This window comes from Papaver somniferum, chromosome 9, assembly GCF_003573695.1.
Source record: "Papaver somniferum cultivar HN1 chromosome 9, ASM357369v1, whole genome shotgun sequence".
Lineage (NCBI taxonomy): Eukaryota > Viridiplantae > Streptophyta > Magnoliopsida > Ranunculales > Papaveraceae > Papaver > Papaver somniferum.
Genome location: NC_039366.1, coordinates 79,167,458 through 79,182,367, shown reverse-complemented (window position 1 = coordinate 79,182,367; position 14,910 = coordinate 79,167,458). Strand labels below are relative to the sequence as shown.

General features: G+C 38.3%; 2 protein-coding genes and 1 long non-coding RNA gene across 4 annotated transcripts in view; all 3 read left to right on the top strand.

Moving 5' to 3' along the window:
• Nucleotides 1-3,401: 3,401 nt before the first annotated feature.
• The window catches only part of LOC113309557 (dihydroorotate dehydrogenase (quinone), mitochondrial-like), a 28,820-nt gene continuing 17,311 nt past the window's right edge, over nt 3,402-14,910 (top strand). The window contains exon 1 of the mRNA XM_026557993.1: nt 3,402-3,603. Coding sequence (XP_026413778.1) covers nt 3,448-3,603 — 156 coding nt within the window. The 5' untranslated portion in view covers nt 3,402-3,447. The remainder of the gene's footprint in view (nt 3,604-14,910) is intronic.
• LOC113309560 lies at nt 5,892-9,400 on the top strand. Its single transcript, XR_003340663.1, has 4 exons — nt 5,892-6,187; nt 7,423-8,134; nt 8,236-8,453; nt 8,907-9,400. It is a non-coding gene; the product is annotated as an uncharacterized LOC113309560 (long non-coding RNA).
• On the top strand, nt 10,555-14,593 carry LOC113309558 (putative pentatricopeptide repeat-containing protein At3g15130). Of its 2 annotated transcripts, none has more exons than XM_026557997.1 (2): nt 10,555-14,049; nt 14,288-14,593. In XM_026557997.1, the coding sequence occupies exon 1, from the start codon at nt 11,433-11,435 to the stop codon at nt 12,609-12,611; it is 1,179 nt and encodes a 392-aa protein (XP_026413782.1). In that variant the 5' UTR covers nt 10,555-11,432; the 3' UTR covers nt 12,612-14,049; nt 14,288-14,593. The 2 variants fall into 2 exon arrangements, with proteins under 2 accessions (XP_026413782.1, XP_026413781.1); XM_026557996.1 differs by having other exon boundaries at nt 10,555-14,069.

Genomic DNA, 14,910 nt, shown 5'->3' with positions numbered 1-14,910 from the left:
AGGTTTGTGTTTGCATGGACATATAAGTATCAAAACTTCAAGAACGAGGAGACAACCATTGCAGAGGGGTCTCATGGACGATTAAAGAAAATACTACTTGGTAGTCAAAATGGAGTTGTGTCGATCCAAGAAGCAATCCATGAATACACCAATCATGATCTCACAAAGATTAAGGGTTGTATGCAATTTAGTGTACACCAATTCCCTAAGGAACATGAGAAAGAAAGATTGCTTCTAAGAGGCATTGTTCATAAAGTTTCGAGATGGGCAATAAATCACATGATGGAACAATTGAAGTTTTATAGAACTTACGATGACGAGAATACGGTTTGTGTTTGCAAGGATATGATAGGTATTGGACTCCCATATCGTCATAAGTTGGGTAGGTATGTCGAAGTGATTGACATCAATGATATTCATCCGTTTTGGAAGCAATTAAATTTCACTCCAAGCACCCCGGTAGTTGATGCTCCGTCGTTCTTAGAGTCGGAATTGTGTGCACGAATAGAGGAGCGTTATGCTACAACAAATGGCGCCAAGAAACAAATATTGATGCACCATTTGGAGGAAGCTCTTCACCCTCATTTTAAGGGAGGTTGATGAACCTATTAAGCAAAAGGGGGAGGGTAGGTCGAACACCGAAGTGTCAAGGACCATTGAAAGGAAATAATTGAAGGCGTATTTCTGTAGCAAAAGAATATTGTGTAGGCACGAGCGTTTGAAAGCCGAATTTCAAGATGAGGTGGAACCTAAGAAAAGAGGTCGTCCAAGAAAGGATCAAAGTGGAACTTCCGCATGACAAGTGAGACCAAACATCTCCACGGAGCCTTCTCTAGTAAGTTAAGCTGAGGTGGTCGAAGAAGTTTTTGGGAAAATGGGAGCCTCGCAACAAACCCCACCAATGGAGATGGTGACTATAAAAGAGATGTATGGTAGTCTTATTTGTCCTAGGGATATCCATGGAAGGCCAATTCGATCAACGAATACGATTATAGAAGAGTACTTGGAACAACTCCCTCCACTCATTGTTCCATTTATTTTGTCGACCGACGAGGTTGATGGGGATGGCAATTGTGGGTTTCACGTCGCTACAGAACAAATTGGTCACTTTGATGAGGCAGATATCGAATGCCAAAATTTAAGAAATAAGATGGCGGTGCAACTAGTAAAGGACAAGGATTTCTATATCTCTATGATGAGGGTCGGAGATAGACACGATAAAGAACAAGAGTTTAAAGAATTATATGCGCGTGTAAAGTGCCGAAAGGGATTGAAATCAATAGGAGCCAAGTATTGGATGACAATTCCTAAATGTGGATTTCTCCTAGCGGAAGTTTTGAATTGCGTGGTACATTTGTTTGTTCCTCCAAGGTATGGACATAGTTTCACGTTTGCACCAACAAGGAAGGTTTGCGATGAATCGGCTAAAGATAGAAGAATTGTCATGGCATTTTTGAATGAGATGCATTTTATCGGTTTAAGGGTAAAGAAAGATTGTCCATTACCTCCCTTGAATAAGTGGACGGATTACTTCCCAACGAACCATTGCAAGGAATGGTTGAAATAATATGAGTCCAACATGCTTGATTGGGACCGCGTCATGGACAACAACTTTTCCGATGGGTTACTCGAATTGATCGAAGATGATGATGATTATTTTGGTCATTATGTTTCGAATATGTAATTTGAACCGGCGTTTTTGTACAAGTTTTTTGGAAAATTTTTGTGAAGATATATGATGTAATCGGACGGAAATTATACAACGTTGTTCTCCGAATGTCCTAATTAGGAGTTTCTTATTTTATTTAATATCTGAATATATGCAAGAGAAAATAATTGTTCCTTAACCAAAAATAATCAACAGCGTTCCCGTTTCAGGACAACCCATGTTAAATGCTTTACATTTTCACCTGCGAAATTTTATACCTCATCTCTTTAGTTTCTTCTTGCCATGCAAACTCGGAAAAACAGGTGCCACTTCCCATCGGGTAAAAGCATTGGTTCTACTCTCTGTATCTTCGCCATCTTCATCATCATCATTAGCTTGTCCATTTGTAGCCTTCAGTTCTTCTTATAATTTCCTATCAGCAAGTCAATTTTTTCCAGCAGCTTCCAACCTGCCGTGCAAACTTTTCTCCGCTTGATCTGTGGAAGGTGCAAGTCTAGCTTGGGGTGCAATTTTTGCTCCTAAGCCTAATCGACAATCCTCTGGTTCCTCCTCCTCACATGATGATCCAGTCCTCTTAACCCATACAATTATTATTCTCCCTCTATGATCTAGTACCTCGAAATCAGGTACAACTTTCGCCTTCCGTACTGTCTCTTTTGCAGCACGCGACATCGAGAATCACGAGCTGGATAAGATGAGTTGGGAGAGATAAGGCTAGGGTTTTGCTGTCGACTCTATCCTGGTAACGATTATATCGGGAAGATGACCGGAAATGGTTTGGCCCGGGAGGTCGAGGGTTTTGATTTTTCTTGGTGGAAAACAGGTGCTATAAGAGGTCTGGATACCCTGCTGGCCCACCAAAACAAAAAAAGAAGAAAATGATTCTTTTTTACGCGCGAAATGGGTTATTCCCAGTTGGTTTCATCGTAAGACTTGTTTTGACAAAAACCACAAATTTTCCTTTTTACCTTTAACCTGCGGACAAAGACAGAGCTAATATCCTTGCATAGCACATGCAAATTGAGAAGTCGAAAAGTCAGAAGTTACTTTGGATATCGAACTTGAAAACAACATCTGAAAGTCGAAAAGTTAACTTTTTGTGAAGCAAAATAATGTGACTTCTGAGTTCAACATCCTAAAGAAGCTATGTTTGTGGTATTTGCAACGTGCCACAAGTAAAAAGGGAAAAAGGTGAACACCCAGTGGACTTTAGTCACTTTAGGCATCACCATCATGACAGCATCAACCATCAGGGGTTAGCCCAGTTGGCTAGGAGCCTGAATCTCAAGTAGGAGGTCAGCGATTCGAGTCTCCGCTCAAGCGTAAATCATAATAACTTCAACATGGGCTTAAGAGGTCCGAGTTTGCTCAGTGGGGAGTAAGTCGGTGGCTACGCTGCCATGGGCAAGACGAGCCTATGCCTAGCTTCAAAAAAAAAAATCATGACAACATCAATAATGAATTATGGCCGAAAAGCACGCTATAAAATACTACAATATCTCTCTTTTTCTTTTGGCGCTCACCATTACATTGGCACAGAACCTAAATTCTCTCATTACCTCTTACTTCCCATATCCAACAAAACCTCTACTTCCAATATTCAGAAAAGAAAAAAAACTAAAACTTTCTCCATTATTGCCCTGTCTTTTATATTTTGATTCACATTTGCTTGGGCAAAAACAAAAAAATTAAAAAAAAAAGGTTTCTTTTATTTGTGCGAAAAGATTGAATTTTATTTATTAGGGTTTTGAGATGGAGATAGAAAACTATTAGCTTTGATGGCGGCAAGGGATTCTAGGAATTTTATTAAAGATTTATTATATCAAAATGCAAAGATTGGAGCTTTTGGTGGTGGTGGAGGAGGATTAGGAGCTGTTAGACATTCAAGTTATGTTCCTGAAATTCGTCCCAAAATTCCTCAGTTATCAAAGAAAATATGAGCTTTTTTTTATTTTTTCCAATTTTGGGTTTTGTTTTCTTATTATTATGATGCCATGGGGTTTGATATTTTGTGTTACTTTTTAGCGAATTAAATTTATTTGTTGCAAAAAGTTCAATCCTTTATTAGTGTGAAATGTTGGGTTTGGGAAATTTATGCTTAATTTTGAATTGTGGGTTTGCATCCTGGTACTAATAGTAACTTAAATTTTTGGTTTAAGGGTTTTATTTAGAGAAATAGTATGGGTGATTTACGCGGATGCTATTTGATTCTCATGTGGCAGTTTTATGTATAATCTTGAACAGTTTAAATCTTCGATACAGAGTTGTTAGAGTCCACCTATTTATGTGCGCCATTTCATTGAATTAGCTTCTCTAAGCTCTCTTAGGTGCTCTCTCTTGCTTAGAAGACAACCTTTGGGGCCATAAGAGCTGGTTCCATTTGTGCTCCTTCATTTCCTCTGAATTCGATAGCACCTTGGAGGTTGTTTGGTTTACAATCTATACATATCACATCTTCTCGAGTTCTTTTCAATGTTGTGATGAATCAGGCTCAGGCTCAGTGCCTCATAAACCATGCCATGTATTCCTGTACTTGTCTTCACTAACTAACCTGTCTGGATACGTGAATATCCTTAAGTTGTAGTTACATCTGAATCACAAGAATACAAGATCACTTCCTTATGGTCTGAAATCTCACATAAGGGTTATTACTAGATAGGGTCTTCGTATTATTTACTGAATATGGTCCAAATTAAAAGTTGTTTCTTGTTTTTTAGGTTCCAAGGCTTCTGTTTGAGACATTTAAAGTTGAGTCTTAATAGTAAATATGTGCCTAAGATATCCATATGTTGTTCTTTGAGATTGTAATTGGCTGAAAAAATTAGTCTACTAAGAAATAGTATGTGGATATATTGTTCATTTTGACTGTTGAGACACCTCAGAATTCTGTTCTTGCAATAACATATGGTTTCCTTGCTTTTCATTCGTCTATTTGTGGTGCAATGTTAAGGTTTTATTGTTGACATATATTAAAACAATCAATTGATGTTGTGTTAAATGACATATATGGTTTCCTTGCTTTTCATTCGTCTATTTGTGTTGCAATGACAATTTTTTTTGTGTTAAATGATAGACCCCACTATTTTCATGTTATATGACGGAGTATGTCTGTAATATCCTAATTATGTAATTAATCTGTCATTTAAAAAAGTGATTTATGACCCTTTCTGGACTAGTGTCGGTGTGAAATTTCGTGGTTCATTTAACAAGATTTTTGCTAGCAAAATGCCTAGTTATCTTACATGGAATAATCCAAACTCACCAATGTTCCATTAATTCTGTACACTAAACTGACGGATAGACACGAAACTGCTGAACCTGTCCAGGGAAACCGCCCGTCACAAGTGAAGTCATTGTAATCCTAATCCTTAATCTCCAATGAGCAACACTGATTTTCAGAAAATCAAGTCATGGTTCACCTTCTTTTGCAGCCTTAAGATTAGAAAATTTGATACCAACTACAACAGCTGGAGTTGGATTTTGACTTTTGCTATCGCTATCTGTTTAGCACATCAAGAAATGCCTCCTCTTCCTTTAAGTGATCTCTGTGAGTGGGTTTCTTTCAAGCAATGCCTCACTCCTCTTCCTTGAAATGGTCTTCATCAAATGCTTCGATATGCCCATTGTACTGCTTTGGTCACTTGCTTGCGCCTTTATCGACTTCCCAACAAACCTTCTTTAGAACACCCTTGTTCAACATTACCACCAGCACTAGGACTACCACCAGTTATTGTTGCTTGGGAAAATCAAGTTATTTGTCGCATACTAAATGTAACGAATAGCTGCCAAGTGCCATCTGAAAATTGACGGTTCATTTTTTTTTTGACTGTTCATTTCAGTCTTAAACAAATTCTCCAAAGTGAAATCCATTTCCCAGTAAAGTAAATAAATGCCAAAGGAGAGAGAGAGATAGAGAGGCATTTAACTTACTCTCGCAGTTTCTTCCAGTATATCCCATCTCCTTCACCATGACCAAGTTTCTTACTTTTCAATCAAGTGAAGTAAAGTTGTGCATGCAAGCCAGATCTTAAGCAATGGAACAAAATCGGTCCAGCTCTAGCGATAAGAATTTTATATAATTTTTAGAAGGTTTCAAGGTATTTTTAGGTGTTAAAATCTCTGTTTGCATTGCATGTGAAATTGTGAATCACAAGAGAAGCATAACTATAAATTGGCACTGATTTTGCCAAGATTACAGATATATGGAAAATGTTTAGTGGTGTAAACTAATCTCTATAGAATTGATATTTTTCATTTCTTAATATTGCGTATGCAGGTTCAGGGCTTCCAGATTATAAGAATTGTTTGATTAAATATGCACAGCAATCAACTGTAGCGTTACCTGTTTATGAGACTGTTCATGAAGGGTTTAGATGTACTGTCTATTTGGATGGAGAAGCTTATAGGTCGGTTAACACATTTGGGAATCCAGAAGATGCAGAGCAGGATGCCTCGAAACTGGCCTTAGAGTCTATTGCGAAGAAGATAAAACAAGAAAGTATTTCCATAATTAACAAGGTGTGTTGTATTTCTCTCTTTTGTTACATTGGTTTTGCATACTTGTCAACAATGGTGTCTGATTTCGTTGGGGTTTTATTCTAAAAACTTAAAGGCCTAGACAAATAAAGCTCACACGTTGAATGGTGAGGAAACCCTCGTTTTCTATTGACCGAAATAGTCATTTTTTGAGTTTTGTAAAACGATCGTTTTGGGGAGGACACTTGGAAACGTGTGATTGATTTAAAAAGAATACGAAAAGACAAAAAAAGGAAATCAAATTTAATTTGGAATTCGCGAAGACATTTGACAACTAATGATTGGTTTAAAAAGAATAATAAAAGATAAAAAAATAATCAAATTCAATTTGGAATTTACGAGGACACTTGGCAACGTATGATTAGTTTCAAAATTACAAACTCAAAAGAAAAACCTAACCTACCATGTTTGGAATTTTATGGAAGTTCAAATTCAATTTGGAAATCGAGTATCTATTGTATAAGGACTCTTTTTTCCAAATTAATTTTTTTTTTGATAAATCCAAATTAATATATGAAGGGGGAAAAATTACATATTTTATGCGAAAATAAAATAAAAAAATAAATAAAATATACACATATTCTCCACCATTTAATGTGTTTGCCCACCACACCAAATCAAAAATGTATCGCCACGGGGCGGGGCGAAGGCACAGGACGGGACGAAGCCCCGCGCGCACCAAATAAAAAATGCATCCCCATGGGGCGGGGCAAAGCCCTGCACACCAAATAAAAAATGCATCTTCATAGGGCGGGGGAAGCCCCGCGCACAACAAATCAAAAATGCATTTTCACGGGGCTAGGGAAGCCCCGCGCAAGCCCCGTGCACACCTAATCAAAAATGCATCTCCACGGGGCGGGAGAAGCCCCGCGCACACCAAGTAAAAAATGCATCTCACGGGGCGGGGTGAAGCCACGCGCACACCAAATAAAAAATGCATCCCTCACGGAGAGGGGCGAAGCCCAGCGCACACCAAATCACAAATGCATTCCCACTGGGCAAGGCGAATCCCCGCGCACACCATCGAAAATGCATCTCTACGGGGCGGGGAGAAGCATTGCTCACACCAAATCAAAAATGCATCCCACAGGATTGTGCGGGGCGAAGCCCCACGCGCACCAAATTAAAAAAAATAAAATATCCGATGCGTAGCACGGGCACAAATCTAGTTTTACATAAGATGTATAAGTAAATTATCCTTTGTTTGTGCCTTTCAGGACTCGGTATATTGCAAATCCATCCTCAATGAGTATGCAGCCAAGATGAAACTGCCATTACCTACATATACAACCACCCGACTGGACCTTCTTGCCTTCATCTCTTCTGTAGTATTTGATGGAAAAACTTACATTGGTCATCTTTCCAAAAATAAGAAAGACGCAGAACAATTAGCAGCTCGCGAGGTTATCAATTCTATACCAGGTATATATGTGTGCTATAAAAAATCTATTAGTTTGTGTGGATGGTTCCATATTCTTTCTTTCTGTTGCTTAATAGTTGTCCTTATTTTGTTTGAATTTTGTGCAAAATTCAATGTCTTCTTCAAGTGTTTGCATTTTTTTTGACTTGCCATCATGATCAGAGATATAAATGTTTAGATAGATGGATATAATGTATCTAGACTTGGTTAACAAATATCAAGTCGTTGTAGTATAGTGGTAAGTATTCCCGTCTGTCACTCGGGTGACCCGAGTTCGATCCCCGGCAGCGGCGTTTTTCATTTAGGCTTGGGCTGTGTGGTCACTGAAGTGAAGGGTACTGCGTTAGGCTGGTTTCACAGAGCAGCGGTACCTCCCTCTCCTGACAGTGGAAAGATAACATTGCGAAAAACTACTACTTTGTTTGAATAATCTCACATTGCGAAGGTTCCTTCTACAAGCTTGTGAAAAAAGTTGGGCCTTCCTGAGCTTCGCCAAAATACTGACCATGGTGCGGGGACCTCAGCATTGCATACAGTATGGACTGGTTTGCCTGTTTACATGAACACATACATTTGAAAATCCAATATAATGTTTGATGTATCTTAACAGGTACTTCTGATTCAGGGACTTATCTTTCAGAAATTATCAGATCTACAAGCATGCTGTCTAATGCATCTCATGTAGTTGAGGTGCCTCAGACTGCCTAGGATACTTACGGGACAACGGTGACAATCCCAGGGTGTAACAGTGGGGCATCTACAAGGAAAAGGAGCGGACCCACAGGGAAAAGGAAACAAATTCTGAACCCTTCTCCACCGACGCTATCGGTGAGTAAAAATTATAAAACTTCAAATTGTTTGTCCAGTCCCAACTAAGTTTATCTTTTATGCTTCTCGATTTTTTTTGTTTTCTGCACATGTTTCATCCAAGTAAGCCACTTGAAAATGTTTTTCTTGTGTATTATTCAAGTTTTCCTCTCTTATTGTAATTCGCCAGGACGAGACTCATTTAAAAAAAAATATGCTTCAAGAAAAGACGACTGAATTGTTAGGGTCAGGTCAGTTGATCAGAAAAGACGAATGTTAAATGCTCAACATTTTCACCGTTGCATATAGCTCACCTCATTGGTAGATTTTTCCTGCAGATGCACAACAAGTGGGGATGGTGTGCATGTTGACAAAAGTGTCTGATGTCATTCGAGTTGTTTTGCATAAGATGTTTAAGTATATTGCAAGTCCATTCTCAGAGTGTTTCTGATTTTCTTTGTTTTTTTGTCTCAGGACACAGTAGGTTGCAAGTCTATTCTCAATGAGTACGCTGTCAAGATGAATCTGTCAAAACCTGTTTATACAACGACCCAACTAGAGCGTGTTCCCTTCTTCATCTCTTCATTAGTATTTTACGGTAAAACTTACACTGGTCCTCCTGCCAGCAACAAGAAAGATGCAGAACGGTTGGCAGCTCGCAAGGCTATCTATTCTACAGGTATATATAAAGCCTGTGCATAAACTGGATAAAATTATCGGATATCTTATGTCGTGGAAAAGGAACGAATTTGTGAGATTCAACCAATTTGGAGTCCCGACCAGTTTTTCAGCTTTACAATGAACCTGCTTCAGTTTGTTTTCTGTTTTAACTATTAAATAGTTGCCTTTCTCTAAGAATTACTCCATGCATTCTCACAGTTTTCACATTTTCAGAAAGATCTTCAGTTTCATACATAATTCGAAAATTGTTCTATATAGGAATCATCAAAAAAAAAAAAAAAAAAAAATTGCAAGAGTAAATAACTGTGGCTTAGCATTTTCACCTGCAAAATGTTAGACCTCATCCCTTTCGTTTCTCTTGCCATGCGGAAAAACAGGTGACACTTTCCATTTGGTAAAAGCATTGGTTCTGCTCTTTGTCTCTTCGCCATCGTCATCATCACTAGCTTGTCCATTTGTAGCCTTCAATTCTTCTTCTAATTTCCTAGCAGCAGCTCGCTTTTTTCCAGCAGCTCCCAACCTGCCGTGCAAACTTTTCTCCGCTTGATCAGTGGAAGGTGCAACTCTAGCTTTGCGTGTAATTTTTTCCCCTAAGCCTATCCGACGATCCTCTGGTTCGTCCTCCTCATATGATGATGACCTGGTGATCCAGTCCTCTTAATCCATTCAGTTACTTTTCGCCCTCTATCCAGTACCTCGAAATCAGGTGCAACTTTCGCCTTCCATACTGTCTCGCTTGTAGCACGCGTCATCGAGAAGATGGAGAAGATAGTGAGAATTCTTGATATCTCCGAACCTTGAATCTCTCTCAATTCAGGAGAGAGTTCTAGGGTTTGGCTGTCGACCCCTAACAAACATTCACCTTTAAACACCCGATTACTGATTATCTTATATCGGGAAGGTGGCGAAATAGTTAAACACTTACGGGAAGTCGAGGGTTTTGAATCTTTTGATATTTCATGGTGGCAGCAGGTGCTATAAGAGGCCTGAATACCCTGTTGGCCCGTTAAAAAAATAAAAAGAAAACGCGCGATATAGGCTTCAAAATCTAAGCCAAATGTAACCACTTTTCTATTGCCATGAAAAGATCACAGCTTGTTCTCAAAGCAACTGCAGTGGTGCGACCAAAATCAAAGACCAAAGACAAAAAAAAAAACGACCTGACCAAATTTGAGTTTAGTCCGTGGTGTTCCACTTGATGAAAGAGTAAATTTGGTCAGGATCACGTATAATGTTCGCCCCATCACAAGGATCACATATAATGTCCGTCACATCACAAGATCACTTTATATGTTCGCCCCATCACAAAATTACTTTATACGTTCGTCCCATCAATGATCACTTTATGCGTTCTAGACTATATTTGGGTTTGGTCTTGGTCCAGACCAAATATAATTTGGGATTTGATTTTGGTCCAACTTTTACTCAATAATCTGTCCGGATGTATCTCGTTTCTTGACCGAATATATAGGTTTGATCGTCCATCGTGATGCTCTTAAAAACCTAAAATTCTTCGCATCTTATCCGAAATGTTCAAACTTTCTTTGGCCTCAAATCAAAAATCATTTGCACACCCTATCTAAGCACAATCTTCATGACCCAGTTGCCATTGCAAATGCTCTCAAGGTCTCCTCAAATTCAAAATCAGTTATTCTTGGGAATCAAGTTCATGCACAAGTTATTAAAATGGGGTTTACAGAGAACATATATTCTCAAAATAATTTAATTATTATGTACACAAAGTGTGGGTTTTTGGATAATGGATTACAAGTGTTTGACGAAATGACTTATAGAAATCTTGTTTCATGGACTTCGATTACCTCTGGGTGTATTCAAAATGGAGAAAGTGTACCGGGGTTAGATATTTTTACTGAGATGATCGATAATGGGTTCCGGCCGAATGAGTTTGCTTTTGGAAGTGTATCGAGGGGGTGTACTAGCTTAGAGGATATACAATTTGGTTCATCTGTTCATTGTTTGGCTCTCAAAAATGGTAGTTTGGATAATCATTTTGTAATTAGTTCACTTCTGTGTATGTATGCGAAATGTGGATATGTCGTAATGGCTGAGCGGGTTTTTGAGTGTATAAAGGATTATGATGTTGGTTGCTGGAATACTATGATTGAAGGGTATGCTCTAAATGGTTATAGCTATGAAGCTCTGCAACTATTGTCTTTAATGAATAAGAAAGGAATGGTTATGGATCAACTTATATTCATCAGTGCTATGAAGGGTTGCTCAAGTTTCGGTGATTTGAATTTTGGGTGACAGATTCATGCCAAGATCATTCATAGTGAAGTAAAATTGAGTTCTTCGGTTATGAATTCTCTAGTTGATATGTATTTTAAAGTTGGTGAAAAGGCTTCTGCTTTGAAAGTTTTCAGTCAGATGCATGAGAAAGATGTTGCATCATGGAATACCATGCTTTCTGAGTTTGCTCACGATGGAGATGCCATGGTAGTGGACTTGTTCACTAGAATGCTAAGAGCAGGATTGCACCCAAATCGTATTACGTTTTCAATTCTATTTAGGTTCTGTGGATTGTTAGTTGATCTGTCTCTGGGGTTTCAGTTTTATTGTCTTGCTTATCACCTCGGATTCACTGATGAACCCATCGTAGCAAATTCTCTCATCAATTTGTTCTCTAAATGTGGGAAACCTGATATTGCAAATTCTATATTTATTGTTATCCCCCGTCAAAGCATAACTTCATGGAACGAGATTATCATGGGTTTTAACTTGAATGGTTGTACCATGGAAGCTTTAGAGCTTTTCGCTAATTTATGGAAGTCAGGAATGAAAGTGGATGAGTGTACCATATGCAGCATTCTAGGTACTTGTACAGGAGTTGAACACATAGCAGTTGGTAGGAAAATTCATGGAGTTATAATAAAATCTGGTTTTTGTTCTCAGAATTTTGTTTGTTCTTCGTTGATTAACACTTATGGGAGGTTTGGATTCGTGGAGGATTGCTTTATAATTTTCAGAGGAATCGAGAGATTAGACTTGGCATTGTGGGGGGCTATGATTTCCTCATTAGTACGTGGGGGTCGCATTAACCAATCTCTAGATCTTATGAAAAGCCTGATAAAAGATGGTCAGAAACCATATGAGTTTATTTTGGGCAGTATTCTAAATGGGTGTGCAGATGCTGCAGCATATACACAAACTAAATCTGTTCATTCAATTATAATCAAAATTGGGTTTGAAATGAATCTGTGTATTGCCAGTGCAGTTATAGATGCCTACGCTAAGTGTGGGGACATTGAAAGTTCAAGGATAGCTTTTAATCAGTCGGTGAGATATGCTGATTGTATACTTTTTAATACGATGATCGTGGCTTATGCACAGCATGGTTTAGTAACAGAAGCTATTGGGATTTTGGAGGAAATGAAACGGTCTAATTTACAGCCAAGTCACTCCACTTTTGTTTCAGTTATTTCAATGTGCAGTCATCTAGGTCTTGTTGAGCAAGGTCAAAACTCTTTGACACGATAAGCTCAGTTTATGGGATGGTTCCATCTGCAGGGAATTATGGTTGCTTAGTTGATTTGTTTTCACGAAATGGGTACCTTGAGAAAGCAAAATGTGTGCTTGAAACTATGCCATTTGCGCCTTGGCTTGCAGTTTGGAGATCCTTCCTGAGTGGATGTAGGACTCATGGGAAAAGAGAGTTGGGAGAATGAGCATCCAAGCAGTTGCTTGAGCTGGTTCCTGAAAATGATGCAGCTTACACTCTGTTGTCGAAGATCTATTCAGACGAAGGTAGCTGGGAAGACGCTGCAAAAGTGCGACTGGAAATGAATGAAAGTGAAATTCTAAAAGAACGAGGCTATAGTTGGATTGAGTTATAGGGGGGAAATGGTCATTCAATTTGTAGAAGATATTCAAAACAGAAAAAACTAAGAACAGAATGATATGCACGCAGGGGTTAAAGTCTCCCTAGAAGTGCCGCTTACAAGGGAAGGCTGCCCAAGATTTCGAATTCCAGCCGTCAGTGCTCAGCCGATGCAGAACACAAAACACCACGCTTCAGAAGCTGACCAATATCCAATCATATAATTGACCAACGCTAGTTTGTGCGCATGTTGTACAGGTACCATTAGTTTCTGGTAATACATCTAATTCTTTATTCAGACATTGTGTATGAATTTAGCATCTGACCACAAGATTTTAATGGTCCATCCAAGGGTAATGACATTTACAGCCAGTGTATTGCTCCTTTACATATCTAATGTTACTACCATTGACCTGGTCATTTATGGACGAATCCGGTTCATTTCTTATATGATTTGATCCGTTCCATCAGAGCCAGTGTGGTCATTCTGTGTTTGGTTGTTGTTACACTAACTTTTTAACATAGCATTTTTTTTTTGTCAGTAAAGAATTTGATGCTGACAAGTTAGGTAGACTTTACCACTGTACTGACATCAGCATGTTGTACTGGCTAACTCCATATTTGCCCATCTGATATCAACTTTTTACATTTTCCACCACCGAAGCCCTAATCTTTAATCACTGTCTTCTCTCCTACTCCTCTCTCTCTTTAAGTTCTAACTTCTAACTGTCTCTGCCTTCATGTAATTAATGTAGCAAAGGTTTACAACAAAAAAGAAGAAGAAGAGAACAATGTTTTTGTTAGATGATTAGCTTCTTTCTAGTTGTCATATCTGCATCTGTAACCTTAGAAAACTTTAATCATTTTTCAAGAGAAAAAAAATGGAAGGAGGTGGTAAGAAGAGTTTCATCAGAATGATAAGAATAGTGTTGTTGATAGTGGGAATGTTTTTAGGACAAATTTCAGCATCTCGTAAATCAGAAATCACTTGTTTTGGTAAATGCTTTGGAGACTGTATGTTTCCAGACCCTGGTGATGGACATCTTGCTATAAAATGTGATGACAAGTGCGATGCTTGCTTTAAGAAATCACCACCAGGTAGCCACAGCAAGACCCTAGTAAGTATACATTCTGATATTTGCTCCGGTGTTCTGTTATTCAAAATTGTTTACCTTTTTTTTTTCTTTTTCTTTTTATGATTGTTTACTAGAATTAGATGTTCACGAGTTTCGTACTCAAGCAATTGGTATCGATTTCTCTATGCAAAATTTCCTTGATGTCTACAACATGATTTATAGTGATAGTGCAAATATTTGACATGTTGTTGTTTTTGTAGGGTAAGTTAATTGATGGGAGGAGGAGTTTCACGGCTGAGGAATAGTGCCAAGAGCATGTGATAAGTGTAAGAGAGTCAGTGAAAGTCTGTTAGAGTCGAGTATATAAACTCACCAGGTCTCTCCGTAATATCAATCTTCTTTTCATTAATTCAGTTGATTAAATCGTTTCAGTGGAAATGTTGATTATCTGAATCTATCACTCCTTTGGTTTCTCATATTAGGTTTGCTGACGATGTTATGCATTTTGGTTTAATGGATGAATGATGATACTACTATAAATTCGGTGTCTACTACTTTTGCAGCAATACTGCTCATTCTTAGGTCATTCATCTCAAATTATCTGTTAGATGTTGTTGCTGTTTTGCTTCTTTAATATTGTCTTTACAAAACTATATTGCCTGCCAAGATGTTGCTTTTTCATATCACAACAAGAATAATTGTCACCATCTTTATACAGAATGTTAATGGCACAACTCTTTGATTCTACAACAATTACCTGTTACCCCCAATAGAAGTCTCTTCATTTGCCCCAAGAAATTGAATTCCTTGGACTTGTGCAAAACAAACGGTGCTGAATAGATTTGTTTTCATTATTGTCTCACCTACCTTTTTTTTTTTTTTT